The sequence below is a fragment of the Eurosta solidaginis genome, chromosome 3 (genome assembly GCF_040869045.1).
Source record: "Eurosta solidaginis isolate ZX-2024a chromosome 3, ASM4086904v1, whole genome shotgun sequence".
NCBI classification, from domain to species: Eukaryota; Metazoa; Arthropoda; class Insecta; order Diptera; family Tephritidae; genus Eurosta; species Eurosta solidaginis.
The window spans coordinates 37,990,268-38,010,361 of NC_090321.1; the positions used below are offsets into that span (position 1 = coordinate 37,990,268).

At 35.5% G+C, this 20,094-nt stretch overlaps 1 protein-coding gene and 2 non-coding genes across 8 annotated transcripts in view; 2 read left to right on the plus strand and 1 right to left on the minus strand.

Annotated features, from left to right (window-relative positions):
- Nadk1b (NAD kinase 1b) overlaps positions 1 to 20,094 on the plus strand; it is a 137,915-nt gene that overhangs the window by 110,464 nt on the left and 7,357 nt on the right. Inside the window, exon 1 of one of the 6 annotated variants that reach the window (XM_067771410.1) lies at positions 17,170 to 17,779. The exons of the other annotated variants lie outside the window; for them this stretch is intronic. Within the exon in view, the coding sequence (XP_067627511.1) occupies positions 17,577 to 17,779 (203 nt within the window). The 5' untranslated portion in view covers positions 17,170 to 17,576. Of the gene's footprint in view, positions 1 to 17,169; positions 17,780 to 20,094 lie in introns of those variants that run through there. 6 annotated transcript variants of the gene reach the window in all.
- TRNAD-GUC (transfer RNA aspartic acid (anticodon GUC)) lies at positions 8,118 to 8,189 on the minus strand. Its single transcript has one exon. It is a non-coding gene; the product is annotated as a tRNA-Asp (tRNA).
- TRNAK-CUU (transfer RNA lysine (anticodon CUU)) lies at positions 12,505 to 12,577 on the plus strand. Its single transcript has one exon. It is a non-coding gene; the product is annotated as a tRNA-Lys (tRNA).

Genomic DNA, 20,094 nt, shown 5'->3' on the forward strand with positions numbered 1-20,094 from the left:
TGAAAATGAAATGGTATATTAATTTCGTCACGAAACCCAAAATTGTAAGTCCTTAAAGGAAAATAGATAGACCCACCATTAAGTATACCGAAATAATCAGGATGAAGAGCTGAGTTGATTTAGCCATGTCCGTCTGTCCGTCTGTCTGTTTGTATGCAAACTAGTCTCTCAATTTTTGAGATACCTTGATAAAATTTGGTGAGCGGGTGTATTTGGGTGTTTGATTAGACATTTGTCGGAACCGGCCGGATCGGACCACTATAGCATATATCCTCCATACAACCGATTTTTCAGAAAAAGGGGATTTTTGTCATATCTTACTCAATTTAACAGATTGAAGCTTCAAACTTCTCCATATAATTTCGTATATTGTACATATTGTTGCCTGAAAAAATTGATGAGATCGGTCGTATATATAGTATATATCCCCCACAACCGATTGTTCAGATAAGAAACTTTTCGTAATTACTGCCCTATTTTAAGAGCTAGAGGCTTCAAATTTCAACGAATGCTTACGCATATAGCATATATTGTTGTCTGAAAAAATCATAAAGATCGGTGGTATATATAGTATATATATGGTGGTATATATAGTATATATATTTTTTTTTGCGATTTCGGCCCCATTTCACCAAATGCTTACGTGTATAGCATATATTGATGTCTGAAAAAATCATTGAGATCGGTGGTATACATAGTATATATCTCATACAACCGATTGTTCAGATAAGAAACTTTGCGCAATTTCTGTCCCATTTTAACAGCTAGAAGCTTCAAATTTCACTAAATGCTTACATATATAGCATATATTGTTGTCTGAAAAAATCATAGAGATCGGTGATATATATAATATAGATATGATGGTATATATAGTATATATAGATATTTTTTTGCGATTTCGGCCCCATTTTAACAGCTAGAAGCTTCAAATTTCACCAAATGCTTACGTGTATGGCATATATTGTTGTCTGAAAAAATCATAGAGACCGGTGGTATACATAGTATATATCTCATATAACCGATTGTTCAGATAAGAAACTTTGCGCAATTTCTGCCCCGCTTTAACAGCTAGAAGCTTCAAATTTCACTAAATGCTTACGCATATATTGTTGTCTGAAAAAATCGTAGAGATCGGTGGTATATATATTATATACTTCATATAAACTGTAATTTTTGCCCCTTTTTTACGGCTAGAAACTTCAATATTCATCAAATTTCATCAAATAGTTACGTTTACGTCATATATTGTTGAAATACGTGATTCGTAGTCATAGTTTTTACACGCAGACCACAAAAAAACCTGAAACTTTGCATCCTCACACAAAGTACCTACCTGACTTTTATTTTATATATATCTTAAAAATCGTTTAGGTGTGTAGATCTGTTCACTATATATTTCTTATCTTATACATCCGATTATTCGGAGATTACGAACGGGATAAGATTATTGTTCAGCCCCATTCATGAAAGGTATGAAGTCTTCGGCACAGCCGAAGACAGTTCCGTTCTTACTTGTTTTTTTTTTACAACCGTATACGTTTCGTTTCCGCGTGAAAAAACGCACATCCTCGCTTAGGTAATGCTTAGGAGACCCATCTAGCGGCTGTGTTTAAACAACTAGCTACAGCAACAGGGTGTACCGAAAAGTGGAGAAACAACGCTCTGATGGCCATAGGGTATAACATATAGCTGAACCAGTTGCGATGAATTGTGGACACATATAGAATACATAGAATTAGTGTAGAGGGTGAACCAAAGACACATATTTCAGTTACATCTGAGTGTAATGCGTATTGAAATTTAGTAGGACAAAATCTATGCGCAGCAATTTCAGAGGTGTATTTAAAGTTTGTCGCTTAGCAGTCCATATAAAGTTTAAGCGTAAACGGATATTTGCGTGTTAAAAAACACGGCTATTGATTACTTTTGGTGCTCAGCTAGTTGTATAGTTATATGTAAGTTGAACTAAGTGAAGAAAAAAACTTCGATTGAGTTGACTGCGTAAGTACACTGTTGGGGATACAAAAATAAAACTCAAATTTGAGTTGCTACTCTGACGTGCGCTGAGACCACCCGCTGCTACAAAATGCGGAACCAATGAAGTACTTGTCTTTTACGACTTGCCGCATATTTACCAGCTGAGCTGAAGCAGTGGGAAGTTGCTACTTATGTCTCCCGGCAGCCTGTGCCACCTGTGTCGAATCAGCTCAATTCAAGCCTCTTTTTTGCCATTTAATTACTACTTTGCATTTGTTTACATTGGTGAATTTTTTATGATAAAACATTTGTTTGGTTTTTATTATAAATCACTTTATAACAGCAAGCAGTATTTATTTATTTGACAAACAGGCATAATAACCGTATAAATAATAAATTATGACCTTTGGCAAATTATTCCATCATTTTGTAATCGCGCGTTTGATTGATAATTTCTTGTTGTTTGGTTTGCTTTTAACTGAATGAGCAATTGTGAGTTGAACAATGTTGAAACATTAAAAAATGAGTTTTTTTAACTTCCTGCGTTCTCAAATACTTTTTGTTGTGAGAATTCATCGAGCTACGACCAAAACGTTCTCCGATTCCCTAAATTATAACCTTTTTTAGATAAACAAGTCTCAGAAAATTTTGGTTTATCAAGTGATGGAGTTGCCAAATGTTTATGAATTTCTGATTTTGTTAGAGCGACTAATGCATCACAATAAATCCCCGCGCCAACTTCGAAGATATCATGAATGCCTGACTTCGACGGCATCGGTGTCTCGTTCGCAACCGCGTTAATAATAATAGCAATCACAGAACCAAATCCACAAAAACAGCCCCCAACACAGGAATAACTAGCTGCAATAATATAAACCAATGAGCCTGCTATATATATTGCGACTAAGTAGCACTAGATGTCGCAGTGAGCTGAGATCAGCGGCACTTTTATAGCAGTTTATTGCGACATATACCAGTTGATAACAGCTCAACTCAGGAACACTTTTTTGCTGTGAGTACATCTGTGATCTTTTATTCGAAAGTGCAATTGCTTACCACATTTAAGATCAACAGTGCCCACGTGCTGGCTCTTTTGGCTTCGTATGGCTCCCAAAAACATCACTTTGGCTCCGGCTGGCTCCCAACAACAACCAAATCAATTTCGATAGATTAAAACAAACTAATCCCAGAATTACTGGAAAGTAAACAAAAATTCAAATTTTGATCTGCGTTGATGCTGGAATGTTAGATAACACTGCGTTACAAAAACGAGCTTTAGCTCTGTCCTATGAAATAAATATACTTTTTCGGAAAGGGGAGAAAAAATAAAAATACACGTGTATCGGCGATTTTCATGTACACGTCAGAATTTTTTTTATGTATAAAGTATAAAGCTCGTAGTGTCCGTTTGTCCGCCTGTGTGAAAGACTTTGTTCGATTTTTAACCCTTTTTCCGTGATCCAATCGGGCTGAATTTTTGCAGGCAGGAACGTGGAAATGTCTGTATCACGTCAAATTAAAAAAAAAGTATTGATTTTTATCAATTCTCAGATTTTCCTGATTTTTTTTTAATATTTATCGGTTTTTTTTTGTAACGGTTTCAGCTGATTAAAAAAACGAACTTTTTATTAATTTTATTATATTAAAATTAAAATTGTTACATTAAAAATTTCAATGCTTTTAAAGAAATTTAGGCCTTTTATTTTTGAGTTTGTAAGCATTTGTGTCAGTATCACGACAACTAGACCAACAGTATTCGCCAAGCATATGCGTAATGTTTTGTCCTTTAAAGCGCTTTTCACTAGCCGCAATGTCCTGATGGAACCTTTCGCCGTGCTCATCGCTACAAGGTCCTAAATCATCAGGGAAAAGATCTCTCCTCTCGACAGAGAGGATGCCTTTAATATAAAGAATGATTCAAGAATAAAAAAACGAGATCGGCTAAGGATCACGCCCACATTTATATAAAAGACTTTTAAGAAGGTTGTAGGCGGATGTAATAAGCTATACCTTAGCGAAAAATAGTTTTATATCAATGATATTTCATTTACCAAGTTTATTGTAAGAGGAAATTGGGAGACATTTTTATTTTTAAGGGGCAGTGCCACGCCCCTAATCCGATAAAGCATTACACAACATTTCTAGAGGCTCAAAAAATATATCTCTCCTGACAAAGTTGGAAAAAGTAATTTATCTGAAATGAACTGTACAATTGAAACTCACGCTGAGTATACATATAATGTTCGGTTACATCCGAACTTAGACACTCTTACTTGTTCTTTTTTTACAACCGTATACGTTTCGTCGCCTGATTAATTTTTTATCCTCCCAACCAAGAAAGTATAAAATCAATACAGCGAAGAATCTGATACGAAAAATAATAACGATTAGCCACGAAAAATTCCATGAAACTAATATAGAAAAAATACACACAATCTTGAAAAATAATAATTACCCCGACCACTTGATACATGAACTAATAAACCAGGAAATCATGAAAAATAGCAACCCCCACAATAAACCACAAAATGCAACAACAGAAGTAAAGAAATATTACAGCGTCACATATATCCCAAAGCTTAGTACAATAGACCACAACATACTAAAAGAACAAAACATCACCTTAGCCTACAAATCCAACAACACATTATCCAAAATTTACACAAGAACAAAAGATCCAATAGACAAGCTACAACAAAACAATGTGATATACAAAATAGAATGCAATGGAAAAGAGAACGAAAACTGTGATAAGATTTATATCGGAACTACAAAACGAGAGCTTGGTATACGAATAGCCGAACACAAAGCAGACGTGAAAAAACAAAAGCCAAGCACTGCGCTCTCCCAACACATAATAAGCAGTGGCCATACAGCTGATTTTAACAACACCAAAATTATTGATAAGGAAAAAAGAGAATTGACCAGATACAGATTGGAAAGCTTGCACATATTGAGAAATAGAGAAAAGACGATCAACAAAAAAGAAGACTACGACTGCATAGGCGCTGCATACATGTTATGTTTAAGTAATAATTTTAGTATTGACAAAACTACCACGCAAGGTGGTACGGATGATTAATCTTTAAGTGTTCATACTGTTTATTGTTATTGTAAGTCAAATTGGTTGTTCTACATGTTAAATGTTATGAATGTTTATACATATACAATAATGTTTGTTATCTTTTATGAAAAATAAATAGTGTAGCCCCTGATGATGCTGGAATATTCAGCGAAACGTTGGGCAAGAAGGTGAAATAAAGCGTTTATTTGCACCAAACATAATTAGGTCTAACTAGCCTACGACCCTTACTAATATTACTTGTTTTAATTTTTTTATTGTCACCTATGTAAATTGCAAATATTTATTCATGGTATAAGTACTTTGTGTTTTCCACACCTTCGGATCGCTATATTCGAAACGCTACAATTCGCTAATCGTGATTGTTCAAAGTGCGTTTAAACAAGTTTTTTTGTGTGTTTTTGCATAAATAATTGTTGTACACACATCAATTCATACGGTAAATGTTCAATTTTGCATGTAGCAAAAAAAAAACAGTAATTTTCGAGTATAACAAATAAATAATTTAGATATGTATAACTTTACCTACAAAACGTTATTAATTAACGGGCGTGTGTTTAATAATCGAATGACGTTAAAAACCAGATACAAAATTTTACCAACTTCCCCTGAGCACAAAGAGTCAATCATTTTATTGAATTTTTTATCTGTTGTTAAATGGTTTTTGTTTTTTTAAGTTTATTATGAAATATATTTATCGAATTTCATTAACTATTGTTTTTATTTGTATGGAAATAATCTTTTGTTTTTTGTATACAATTTGTTGGTAACTTTGTTTGGACACCTGAACAATATCAGCTCTCGGAATATGAAATTGAATTTGTTGCGATCTTAAATCGATGCAATCCCAGCAAACATTCCGAGAATCAGAAGGGAGTCCTAATTTGGATCGTTTACGCTCATTACGTGCTCATTTATGGGTGCGGAATGAATGTATTTCCCTTCTTGAGATGGTCGAACGATATGAGCTTAATTTCATACATTATATGAGCCTAAATAAGAGTCCGATATGACTACTAATAGGCTTATAAACAACTCATAATTTGCTTTTTATATGAATCTTTTCGGAGTCATTTACGTGCTTGATGTAAGGGATTACATTGGATAGATCAGGGCGGATTTCGGAAGCATGGCATTAAACATGGGACATCCTGCCATTGGACCTAGCTGGTTAACGAGCGGCGGCAACGTCAGCCCTGCGCTTAAGGGAGTTGTCCTGCTGGAACAACAAGACCACAGGACATTCTAGTATACTAAACCAATACAGTTTTCTTCCTCCCAGCACGGATCGCTGTGCCTCAACAACAATTGCGGAAACCAACTTTCAGATAAACATTCCCAGTGGGGATGACTGGACGGAGTCGGATAGGTGCCTTGCTGTTGACGGCAGTATTTCCATATACACGGACGGCTCTAAGCTAAATGGGAGCATTGGAGGTGGAGTATACTCAAGAGACCTTGACCTCCAGCTCTCCTTCCGACTACCCGACCAGTGTAGCGTATTCCAGGCAAAAGTTTCAGCTATCATGGCAGTCGCAGTTAGGATAGGCACACACAATGTCGGCAAAGAAATCTTTATTTTTAGCGACAGCCAGGCTGCTATAAAATCCCTTGGCTCCTACTCGTTCAATTCTGAAGTAACACTAAACTGTCGCCTATCTCTTCAAGGGAAGGCCCAACAGAACCATGTACACCTCACATGGGCCCCTGGACATAGGGGCATCGAGGGAATCTGCATTGCAGCTGAACTCGCTAGGAAAGGTGCAACCAGGCAGATTCTTCCCGGTCAAGAACGCTTAGGTATGCTCCTGGCCACATGCAAGGTAATTCTAAAAGAACACATTCAACGCCAAGCCGACGAAAGATGCTACAAACACCGGGGTGTCGGACATCCAATGAAACCGGGCCAAAATGGGATCCTAAACGATCCCGTCACGTGTACAACCTAATTAGGGATGCCCTCGGACAGTCTCTTCTACCTAACCTAACCTAAAAATGAGGAAGCATGTCCTCAGTATTTGTTGGGAAATAAGAAGGAATATATTCGGAAAAAACCCATGAACGTAGCATATCTGAGTCACAAAAAACTCGTATGTGTTCATATTTCTGGGGCTCATATTTTCCACATATTTCAGACTCAGATCGGATTCCTCAATCATGAGCGCTCCGAGAATGTTTGAGGGGATGTTACCCCTCAAGGAGCAAGGTAATTGAATCCACATCTGTTCATTTTATTCAAGCTGGAAGAGTCCCAGAAATCCGGTCATACTTTCCAATGGAGGACACTATCTTAGCGAGAGAGCGTGACCTTATAAAACAGGACATCATAACGACCCCCAAATAAGAGACATAAACCAACGCAGCAGGCAGCTTGGGGACAAACACAGGCGGATGAAGTGGGTGGAATATTTAAAGAATTGGACTTTTGAAGTCATATCCACAAGCGTTATGAGGAAATACGGTACCAGAAAACCCAGCCGTATGTACAAAAAGAGCAGAAAGAGGTCCTCAGAGATATCCACCAAAGCGCATCGGACCTCTATGCCAGGAGTTGCCGGCGAACCACGTTCTGAAAGTCAAATACCCTAAACTAGCAGTAGATGAAAGTAATTTCCCCAGGAAGAGGCGCGTCAACTCTAGCACAGCTTCAATCTGGATACTGTAACAGGTTAAACTCTTACCCATCCAGGATCAACCCCGACATACATAATGTATGTCCTGCTTGTACAATCTTTTCAATTGCAATGCGGAACCAATGCCTCTAACACCCCTTGCTGAGTGATTCTGTTGGAAGAATTTCAAATATCTTTATGTTCAAGGTATGTCTGTTCCTGAAGATGACTTTAGATTGAAGTCGAAATATCGGTAATATGTATATCTCTTTCGACAAATACATATATATACATGGTTTAAAACACATTTGTTGTCTTTTATATAACATATGTATATATTGGCCTAGAGCTCAGACATAACTTGACTATATTAACAAAAAGGCCGAAATATAAGAAAGTAAATATCTTTATGTTTATAAAATATTTTTATTAAAAAACTCCATCGTCTCCCCGACGGGGAATTGAACCCCGGTCTCCCGCGTGACAGGCGGGGATACTAACCACTATACTATCGAGGATGTTGTGACTCATGCTGCTAAAAGCGAAATACAAACATATCTTTTTAAGTTAATCATACATTTTTAGTTATTGTAAGTTAATCTTTAATTCAATCTCGTTTTATAACTTTTTTTTATTTCTATAAATATTAGCACATAAGCATTTACTCATATTTTTAGACATCAAATTTTAATTGTTTGAAACATTAGTTTTTTACTCACTCTTTTTATACCTTCCATGAACATGAAATGGTATATTAACTTTGGTCCGATGTTTGTAACGTTCGTCCGTCTGTCTGTTTGAACGCAAACTAGTCCCTCAAATTTTGAGATATCTCAATGAAATTTGGCACAAGGATGTATTTTTGTATTATATTAGACATTTGTCGGATCCGGTAGGATCGGACCACAATAACATATATCTCCCATACAACCGATCGTTCAGATAAGACGATTTTGGTCATTCCTGCCGCAATTTAGAAAGTATAAACGTGAAACTCGGTGATATATATTCTGATATATCAAGAAGATTTCCTGTAAAAATATTTTCGATCGGAGCTATATATAATATATTTCTCATACAACCGATCGTTCAGATAAGGGGGTTTGTTGCTATTTTTATACTCAGTTGAGCAGAGCTCACAGAGTATAATAACTTTGATTGGATAACGGTTGGTTATACAGGTATAAAGGAAGCGAGATAGATATAGACTTCCATATATCAAAATCATCAGTATCGAAAAAATAATTTGATTGAGCCATGTCCGTCCGTCCGTCTGTCCGTTAACACGATAACTTGAGTAAATTTTGAGGTATCTTGATGAAATTTGGTATGTAGGTTCCTGGGCACTTATCTCAGATCGCTATTTAAAATGAATGAATTCGGACTATAAGCACGCCCACTTTTTCGATATCGAAAATTTCGAAAAACACAAAAAGTGCGATAATTCATTACCAAAGACGGATAAAGCTATGAAACTTGGTAGGTCTTATGACGCAGAATAGAAAACTAGTGAAATGTTGGACAGTGGGCGTGACACCGCCCACTTTTAAAACAAGGTAATTTAAAAGTTTTTCAAGCTGTAATTTGGCAGTCGTTGAAGATATCATGATGATATTTGGCAGGAACGTTACTCCTATTACTATATGTATGCTTAATAAAAATTAGTAAAATCGGAGAACGTCCACGCCCAATTAAAAAAAAAATTTTTTTTAAGTCAAATTATAACAAAAAATTTAATATCTTTACAGTATTTAAGTAAATTATGTCAACATTCAACTCCAGTAATGATATGGTGCAACAAAATACAAAAATAAAAGAAACTTTCAAAATGGGCGCGGCTGCGCCCTTTTTCATTTAATTTGTCTAGGATACTTTTAATGCCATAAGTCGAACGAAAATTTGCCAATCCTTGTGAAATTTTGTAGGGGTTTAGATTCTAGGGCGATATCTGTTTTCTGTGAAAAAGGACGGAATCGGTTGAAGCCACGCCTAGTTTTTATACACAGTCGACCGTCTGTCCTTCCGCTCGGCCGTTAACACGATAACTTGATCAAAAATCGATATATCTTTACTAAACTCAGTTCACGCACTTATCTGAACTCACTTTGTATTGGTGTAAAAAATGGCCGAAATACGACTTTGACCACGCCCACTTTTTCGATTTCGAAAATTACGAAAAATTAAAAAAATGCCATAATTCTATACCAAATAGGAAAAAAGGGATGAAACATGGTAATTGGATTGGTTTATTGACGCAAAATATAACTTTAGAAAAAAAAATTGTAAAATAAGTAGAAGAAAATGAAAAAGTTCTGCAGGGCGAAATCAAAAGCCCTTGGTATCATGGCAGGAATACTGTTCGTAGTATTACATATATAAATAAATTAGCGGTCCCGGCAGATGATGTTCTGGGTCACCCTGGTCCACATTTTGATCGATATCTCGAAAACGCCTTCACATATACAACTACCACCACTCCCTTTTAAAACCCTCATTAATACCTTTAATTTGATACCAATATCGTACAAACACATTATAGAGTCACCCCTGGTCCACCTTTATGGCGATATCTCGAAAAGGCGTCCACCTATAGACCTAAGGCCCACGCGATTTTAAAATACTCATTAACACCTTTCATTTGATTCCCATATCGTACAAACAAATTCTAGAGTCACCCCTGGTCCACCTTTATGGCGATGTCTCGAAAAGGCTTTCACCTATAGAACTAAGGCTCACGCGCTTTTAAAATACTCATTAACACCTTTCATTTGATTCCCATATCGTACCAATAAATTCTAGAAACACCCCTGGTCCACCTTTATGGCGATATTTCGAAAAGGCGAACACCTATAGAACGAAGGCCCACTCCTTTTTAAAAATACTCATTAACACCTTTCATTTGATACCCATATCGTACAAACAAAGTCTAGAGTCACCCCTGGTCCAGAAAGGTCCACTCCCTCTTAAAATACTCATTAACACCTTTCATTTGATACCCATATCGTACAAACGCATTCTAGAGTCACACCTGGCCCATCTTTATGGCGATATCTCGAAAAGGCGTCCACCTATAGAACTAAGGCCCACACTCAGAGAAAAAATCGTTCTAAAACGAACGAAACAAGTTCAAAATTAAGAACATTCGTTGACAAAATCTGTTAAGTACGTTTTTTCTTAACTCATGACCGATGGGCTTGTTTTAAGAATAGTTTTTCCACACACCGTTCGTATTTTATGACCACTTTGGTATTGATGTGTGAACCTTCAGTGCTCATTTCAAGCACTACTTGGGCTTGATTTAAGAATTTTCGTTCTCACGCTTCGAGAAAGATTTGGGGTCGATTTAACATTTTTCGGTCTTAATTCAAGAAAGGGTTGTTCTTGATGTTTGGTGGACGGTAGGGGGGGGGGGGGGGGGTGGTTTGGGAAGGTAATTTTCCCAATTAGTACCCATTTAATTGTTTATTTTTATTAATAACTTTTTTGTTATTAATATTTTTTATTAATTACAAAAAAAGACCAAAAGATGAAAAAACGCATAACATGCATTTTTTCATGTCTTTCTCTTATTGAGAAATTTTTCTTTTTATCGATGCAATCTGAATATATACTTAAAACATTTCATAACAAGTTTGAGAATTAGCTGTGCATATATGAGTGGAACTGAACGAAAAATAAGAGTTAAAAAAATAGAGTATACAAAAATTGTTTTAGAAAATTTCAGAGTTTGACGGTGATCGAACTTGCGTCACACGATCGCAACCGCAACATCGTAGCCGCTGTGCCACTACAACTGCTTCGTAGTGTGTGTCAAATGTTGTATTTAATATTTTAGTGCACACGAATTATACAGTTTCTTTTTTCTTGAACTTAATTTAAGCATTGTTCTTACTTTATGAACAGCCGTTATCTTTTCAAGAACATGGTTGTAAGTTCAAGAACAAGGTTGTTGTTTTGAGAACACGTCGTTCGTTTTTCAAGCACAAAAAAGTAACAACATGAAAAGCTTGAATTGAGTCCGGTGGTGCTGGATTTTAGAACGGCGTTTTTCTCTAAGTGCACGCGCTTTTAAAATACTCATTAACACCTTTCATTTGATACCCATATCGTACAAACAAATTCTAGAGTCGCCCCTGGTTCACCTTTATGGCGATATCTCGAAAAGGCGTCTGCCTATAGAACTAAGGCCCACTCCCTTTTAAAATACTCATTAACACCTTTCATTTGATACCCATATCGTACACACAAATTCTAGAGTCAGCCCTGGTCCACCTTTATGGCGATATCCCTAAATGGCGTCCACCTATAGAACTGTGGCCCACTCCCTCTTAAAATACTCTTTATTACCTTCCATTTGATACACATGTCATACAAACACTTTCCAGGGTTACCCTAGGTTAATTTTCCTACACAGTGATTTTCCCTTATTTTGTCTCCATAGCTCTCACCTGAGTATGTAATGTTCGGCTACACCCTTCCTTACTTGTTTATTTTATATTTATCTTAAAAATCGTTTAGGTATGTACATCTGTTCACTATATATCTCTTATCTTATACATCCGATTATTTGGAGATTACGAACGGGATAAGATTATTGTTCAGCCCCATTCATGAAAGGTATGAAGTCTTCGGCACAGCCGAGGACAGTCCCGTCCTTACTTGTTTTAATTTTTTTTTGTACCTATTAACTTTTTTTTGTCTTAAAATAAATAATATTTCAAGAGAGAAACAAACAATACTTCTCTATTATTTATATCGCTGCTACATACATATTTTTTTTAATTGAATGGTCTTTTCAAATGTGTTTGAAAACTACAAGCACTGCTAGCAGTTGCCCGGCTAGCTCAGTCGGTAGAGCATGAGACTCTTAATCTCAGGGTCGTGGGTTCGAGCCCCACGTTGGGCGCAATTTTTTGTTTTTTATAATTTAAGCTTATTTTAAATTTACGTAACATGTGCGCAAAAATTGATTTTAAAAAGGGCTTCAGAGTTTGGCAATAAACATTTTCATTAAAATGAAGTATTTACCAAAGGTGTTAATCTATTGATAATTATAATAATTAGCATAATCCTACCAATTTTCTATATATTTTTCTTAATCCATCGACCAAAGCAAAGTATTGTTAAAAGTCTTTCAGAATTGCCGAGCACGTATTTATTATTAATATTGTTGATTTGGTGGTGCACGCGTCCAACGCTTTTATAATTCTCTAATCAACGCCCTAGATTGGTGATGAGTGTGTTGTGATGACTAGTACCTAGCACCTACCTAATTATTTTCTAGCTTTTGGTATTATTATTACTTAATGTAAGTATTGTTTTCAATAAACCCGTTTAACAAAATTTTTTTTTTTAATTATTTTATTTTTAAGTTTTTAGTCTTTATTTAATAGCCTATTATTTCTCAATCCATTTAGTTCATTTAGTGACTCATTATTACAAGGAGTCTTTCCTGACAATTTGTTAAAATCTAAGTCCTCAATACATTTTTTTTTTCATAAAGCGTTTTTTATTTCTGTATGTATTCCGTTTTCCAAATATGAGCCAAATCGGACCACAAATACGATTTTTTTAATATCTCGATCCTTGCGCCACCTGGCGGTGATTTTTCATATGTCACTTTCTATTCATGTATGTAAATGAGTTCCAAATATGAGCCTAATCGGAGCACAAATAAGAGTTTTTTGTATATCTCGATGCCTGCGCCACCTAGCGGCGATTTTTTCCATAGGTCGTTTTCTATTCATGTATGTATTACGTGTTCCAAATAGGAGCCAAACCGGACCACAAATACGATTTTTTGAAATATTTCGATCCACGCGCCACCTATCGGAGTTTTTTTCTTATTATTGCATTGCCATCGGGTTCTGAGCTATATTCCAAGTTTCAAACTTGTAGCTTATCGGGAAGTGACTGACTTAAATTTTAATTACAAAATTCATTCACAACGGCCGACCGCTACACAGAGTCAAGCTACTAAATAAAACCGTTGAAAAAAAAGTTAGCAGATGCTATCTGTGTTTTAATTTAAAAGGGATACATCATAAATAAAACTCCACTATAGTCTACAAGTTTTCGTAATATTTTTGAGGAAAATGGTTTTTATTTGCAAAATAACGCCGATAAAACTATTTTCAATAAGGAAATCTACTTTTTGTCCTTTTAAAGAACCCATGAAAGATTACTCTACATTCCACACTGTCTGAGAACCTCTCTAAAGTTTTTGGTATGTGTTTTACACCGACTCCAAACGATGTCTGGCAAATGAATATTTTCATGAGAAATTGGTTATTATGAATATGAATAAAGGAATTTGAAGTCAGATGGTGTCTTATTATAAGTCCAAGTAATATTATATGTGCAATTAAACTTATAATAGGTTATAATATGGTACACCAATCCTTATTCGTTATTATAGCAGCATACATTGAAAGAAATAGTGCTAGTAAAATCAACAAATCGGTTCTGTTGTTCTTGACTTAACGGAGATTCGGTGAAATTGATCGAATTATGGTTAATTCGACCGAGTTCTTTGTCAAGCGAACAAATTAGTTTAGTCATTTCAACAGAAGAGAAATTTTCGCTCTTAAGTTGACAAAATTCTGTAAAATTTACAGATTCCTAATCAATCTAACTGATTTTTCCGTTAACACAACTGATCTTACAGGTCATTTCAACGGCGATCAACTGTCAATACATGAGCAAATTTCAAAGAGAATTTTACGCTCACTGGGCTCTCTGCTTTGTACTTATGACGATGGTGCCACTTGTTAAAAAAAAAACACCAAAATATGAAAACCACCAAATCGAAAAAACACACAAAATGGGAAAACAACAAAAAACTAGTTTTTCAGTTATCAATACAAAACGAAACCCCCTTTTTTTGAATTTACTGTGCAAAAAATTATGAGATACTGGGACACCTATTTATCGGGTACAATTTTGCAACTTCTCGTCCAAGCGAAATGCAAAATTCCGCCCTCTTGTTGCAAAATTTATGCTTGAACGAACAGAATTTTTCCAAAGTTAGTAACATTTTGTTCAAGTTTTTATGAATTTTCACTCACACGAACGAATCTAATAAGATAATAAAAAACATCCTTTTTTAATGTTGATGTTTCCGACAAAATAAAAGATTGAGTTGTTTTGTAATCGTTTCAACTTAAAGTGTTACGAAAATTAAACTTGCCGAATTACATGTAAAGTTACTTCAGCGAAGTTTTGTTCGAAACAATCAAGTGTGACAACTACATGCGAGAGAAGAAATTGAGAATGAGCTGAGCTGCAACTGAAAGAATTGAGAATCAGTTTTGTGACTACTATTCATTTCTTTCATTTTCTTTTCATTTCTATATTCATATGTACGTATGTGTAGCGAGCATGCATATTTATGTATTCACATATTTACGTATTTATATGGCGGCCGCCGTGGTGTGATGGTAGCGTGCTCCGCCTGCCACACCTAATACCCTGGGTTCACAACCCGGGAAAAGCAACATCAAAATTTTAAAAACAAGCGTTTTCAATTAGAAGAAAAATTTTCTAAGCGGGGTCGCACCTCGGCAGTGTTCGCAAGCACTCCGAGTGTATTTCTGCATGCCTTGCAGATGCCGTTCGGAGTCGGCATAAAACAAGTAGGTCGCGTCCCGCCAATTTGTAAGAAAAATTAAAAAGGAGCACGACGCAAATTGGAAGAGAAGTTCGGCCTAAAATCTCTTCGGAGGTTATCGCGCCTTACATTTATTTATTTATATGGCAAGATAGGTACTTTCATACAAAGCTGTCGCAACAACTTTTTTGCTCATTTGACTACTAAAACGGTCAATTACGAATCAACGATTTGTGCGCAGTTGATTCAACATCTTGTTGCGATGGATAAAAATTGACAGAAATTTCGGTTGAATTGACCCATATTTCGGTTGATTTTACCAGTCTTTCTTTCAGTTTATGTAAGCCTGATTTTGGGTGGGCTATATATACGCCTTATATAAAAGATCCTAATATAGCAAGTAGTTTCTTTTAATAAGGCCTTATGTAAATAAGCCTTATTATTTTTTGGTCTATAAGTCTTATAATAAAGTTTTTATATTCTACCTTATAGCTTATAATAATTCCTTATGTAAGTTTTACTTCTTATGAGCTAAAAGCTTTACACACAACGGTATCTTTTAAATAAATATATATTATGCCTGTTGACATAAGTACAAAAAAACAAGGACATCCCATTTGTGTTGATGCGATTGCAACGGATCGAGTTCGTCGTTTTACGCAGCATATATGTATCATCGAGTGAAAAATTCAGTCGGCTTTGCTTGGTGCTTCGATTTTTATTGTCAATGTAACAAATGACAATCAAAAATAAATTATTTTTAATAATTTACAAAAAACAGAAAAACACGAAAAAATTCAAAATTAAAATTTCGCTGCATTTGGTGCAAAGGATAATATGGCTTTTCGAAAATAGGCCCATATTTGGTTAGGTGCAACATCTATGGGTAGCTGCTTTCCATTTTAACTATTTTGTGTAAAAACAAAATATTTTTTTGGGGCTGATGACAGATGTTCGCTTAATGAAGCAAAAGGCCCTGTATGAAAAGGGAAACTTAATTATTTCATTAAATAGAATTGTGATTCGATGAAGTTTCGGTGTGAAAACGGTATAAAACTGTTTATCTAGATTTTCTAAATGTTTGAAAAAATCTAAAAAATTTCTAAAAAAAAAGCTTAAAGCTAAGTCGCAACTTTTCAAGCTAAACGGAGAAAGAAAAGATTAATCTAGTTTAAAAAAAGCTAAAATGTTAACACTGATAGCGATTGGTGGCTGGAATAACCAATTTGAAATGGTTGCTACTTCCCTTATTTGAAAATCATATTTATTGGTAGTACAGTTTTTTGATTTCAATGCGTTTCTTAAGCACATAGAGATCTGTATTTCGTATATCATAGCTGGTTTACACATATTCGCGGTACAGCATATCGACTATCGTTTCTTGTTACAAATGAGGATCTTTATCAACTGTCAGCTTCAACGAAACTGTCATTATTGACGTCTTCAGCTTTAGGGCGATTTTCTCAACAGAAGCCATTTGTAAATAGTTCACTAACTAAGCGCACTTTTGTTGCTACCCTCGTATGTAGTTAAGTTTTCTGTTGTCAAGTCATCTTCATCGCTACATTTGGTTCTCTCAGCAAACCGTAACATCCGTCTGAGAATCTCAACAATTATTTGTTTACTTTGATGTATTGATTGTGTGCGCCATTTTTTTTTTGTTTCTCGTAATTTTTTTGTTTTATTTTTTTATATATTTTGTTTTTTTGATTTGCCTTCTTTTACACTCAATATCTGTTTTTTTTGTATTAATTTATTAACTCAAATTGTTTATAGTAGTTGTTGCTTAATATTTTTGCTGATTGTGGTTTATGTGTAAACGAACACTGAACAATTTTAACTCGTCGTTTTGTTACGAATTATGTTTCCTGCCAGCAGACGAGCTGAGCTGTACGATAGCGGTGTCTTACTCAAAAAATATCCGCAAAAGAAAAAAAAACGTATTGCAAATTGTTAGTAGCAAGTTGTTTTCAGTATTTTCTTAACCTTCGCGCAGCCAGCAAGCAACGGAACGTGGGACAACAAAAGCGTCATCCAAGCTAAAAAAGCAGCAATCACAGCAAATCAAAAAGGCAACAACGTAACGTCGCATCGCACAGTAACAATAGTTGATTGAGCAAGACAAGCCGCTTAAAAGCTACTCAATTACAAGTACTTGGCTTATAAAGGAATTGTACAAAGTGAATTGAAAGTAGTAATGAAATACGTTTTGAACTAAAGTAGTTAAATCATTCTCCTTACATAAGAAAACAAATTTATAATTTGCAAAAAAGTACTAAGTGCTTGAAAAAAAAAAATGTTGCCCATACATCGACGTCATCAAGAATTGTTGTTGGATGCATTGCCATTAGAACGCGCTGGCGTCGACTTGGAAGAATTTAATAACCATATCAAAGAATATGAATATAATAACGGTCTTCATACCTACAGCAATGGCGATAATGTGCCAGAACAGCTGCCACCGTTAGACAAAATTACAGCGAATTGCAGAATTTTAAGGTGAACAATTTCTTGCAATCGAAAAACAAAAACAATTAATTTGTCTTTAAACGAAACGACTTTAGCAGAACTAGATATTTACGTCAATGCAATAACAAAAAAAAAAAACTAAACAAAACACAAAAACAAAAACACTTTCAGCCCGTTTATTAAGGCGCTTAACAAAAAACGCGCTTTGAGCACTGCCTTCTCTGTATTACATAAAGACGCGAAAAAAGTGGATCTTGCGGTAAATGAGGACAAGACGAAGTATTTGCTGACGTCTGAAAAAGAATCTTCGCATTTGTGTCTTGGCAGCTACATATATGTGACCCGGTCTATGAAAAGGTGGCTTATGACTAAAAAAAAAATTACTACAACTAAGAAACTGAAGAAATGCATTGTTTATCTTTAACAGCTGTTTCTCGCAATTTCTTTTTTCATAAGCCACGTTTTCATAGACCGGGTCACATTTAACTGTTGACGGATATAAATTCGATACTGTGAAAGATTGCGTCTATTTGGGAACCAGCATTAACTGCAAAAACCATATCGGCTTCGAAATCAAACCAAGAATAAATCTTGCTAACAAGTGCTACTTTGTACCGCGTAAGCAGAAAAAAATCACGCGCTACGTACAAGTCGCTCTTTATACCTCACACACGGTGCCGAGAAAAGATGAGATGACTCTTTGAATGTTCGAGCGAAAAGTTCTTCGTAAGATTTATGGTCCTGTGCGTCCTGCAGACGGCGAGTATGGAAAAGGGTGTAATGATGAGCTGTATAAAGTTTAGGAAAATTTGATGATAATGCAGCGAATAAAAACCCAAGAGCTTCGCTGGGTAGTTCATGTTATGCTAATGGAAGAAAATGCTTCGGCTAAGAAAGTATTTCAGTACCACAGTTTGGAAGCAGTGGAAAGGGGGAAGCCATCACTGAGTTGTGAGAGGCAAGTGGAGGAAGACTTTTGAGCTCCCTTGGTGCTCCCAATTAGCGTCATAAACAGCCAAAATCGCTTAAGCGCCTTTTCGGTGTAACATCAAAACGAATTTTGGTGTGCTTTCAAATTTAGCACCAAAATAGTGCAATGTGAAAAATTGTGGTGCTATTGTACAGCATTACACAATCTAATTTTGGAGTCAACGCTATTTGCTCGTTGTATTGAGTAATGACAGATGTGTAGATGCTGTAGTATGGTGGTGAAGTGATCCGCCTTTTACACCGAGTTTTCTGTATTCAAGTCCCCGCCGAAGCAACATTATGTTTGTTTTTTATTATTACGTCCTTGGTACAAGTCCAAGTACAAGAAACATCCTCTTTTTTATTATTCAATTTTAAATTCTATTTTGAGCACAGGTTTTTCCAGCACTCCAGTGCGGTTTTTACACCAACTTTTTTTTGTAGGTGTTTACTAAAAAATTCGAATATAAAAATGTTGTATATGCAATTTTATTGCTAGCACACTTAACAGTTCGTTTAGTAAAACCCAGTTAATCTAAAAAAAATCAAACAATTATTAAAAAAAAAACTCATAAAAAATCTATACAAAGAACCCAGAATATATCTACTAGATTGTAATCAAATGAAACAAAAATATTAACGATTTTCGGTGCCTGGCGCCACTCAAGCACATATTTAACAATTTTAAGGTGATCAACTAAATCTGGTTTGGCTTCTTATGTGCTTAAACACAGCTCGCCGTATACACATGTACTAGGTACCATATGATCGTATGAGCGATTAATGATCATAAACATTACTTACATATGTACATATCTAACTAAATGGCGTGTTAAAAAATTTTGGGCGGTAGTCGAAAATCGAAAAATTCTACCAACTGATATGTGAAAAAAAGTGTTGTTTACATTAAGTTTTTAATGGAATTTTTTCGGTGGTGATAAGCAATGTAACTCAATGATCTGTGTCGGTTCTGTGATAGCGACAGCGATCTTTGTCGGTTTTGCTCGAATGGACTAAGGATTCGTGTATCGCTAAAATTAGAAAGTATGCACACTTTGTAAAGCTGAATACCATTCTAGATTTCCTCTGGGAAATCGGTTTGTATGAAATTCTGTGAAGCGAATGAGGGCGCAATAGTATGGCTCGGAAAATAGTTCGATTATCCGACTAACCGGTTAACCGATTATTCGATTTGTAAACGAAACCATGCTTACTATGTAGTCAGTTTATGGTAATCGAATAGTCGCTCAGCTTTGATTAATAGATTAGTCGTTTTGCTGCGACTACTCGACTACTGCAGCAAATCGAATTTCAGTAACCGATTTGTCTTTGACTTTTTTTGTACGAAATGTATAATAATTTTAAATATACAAACA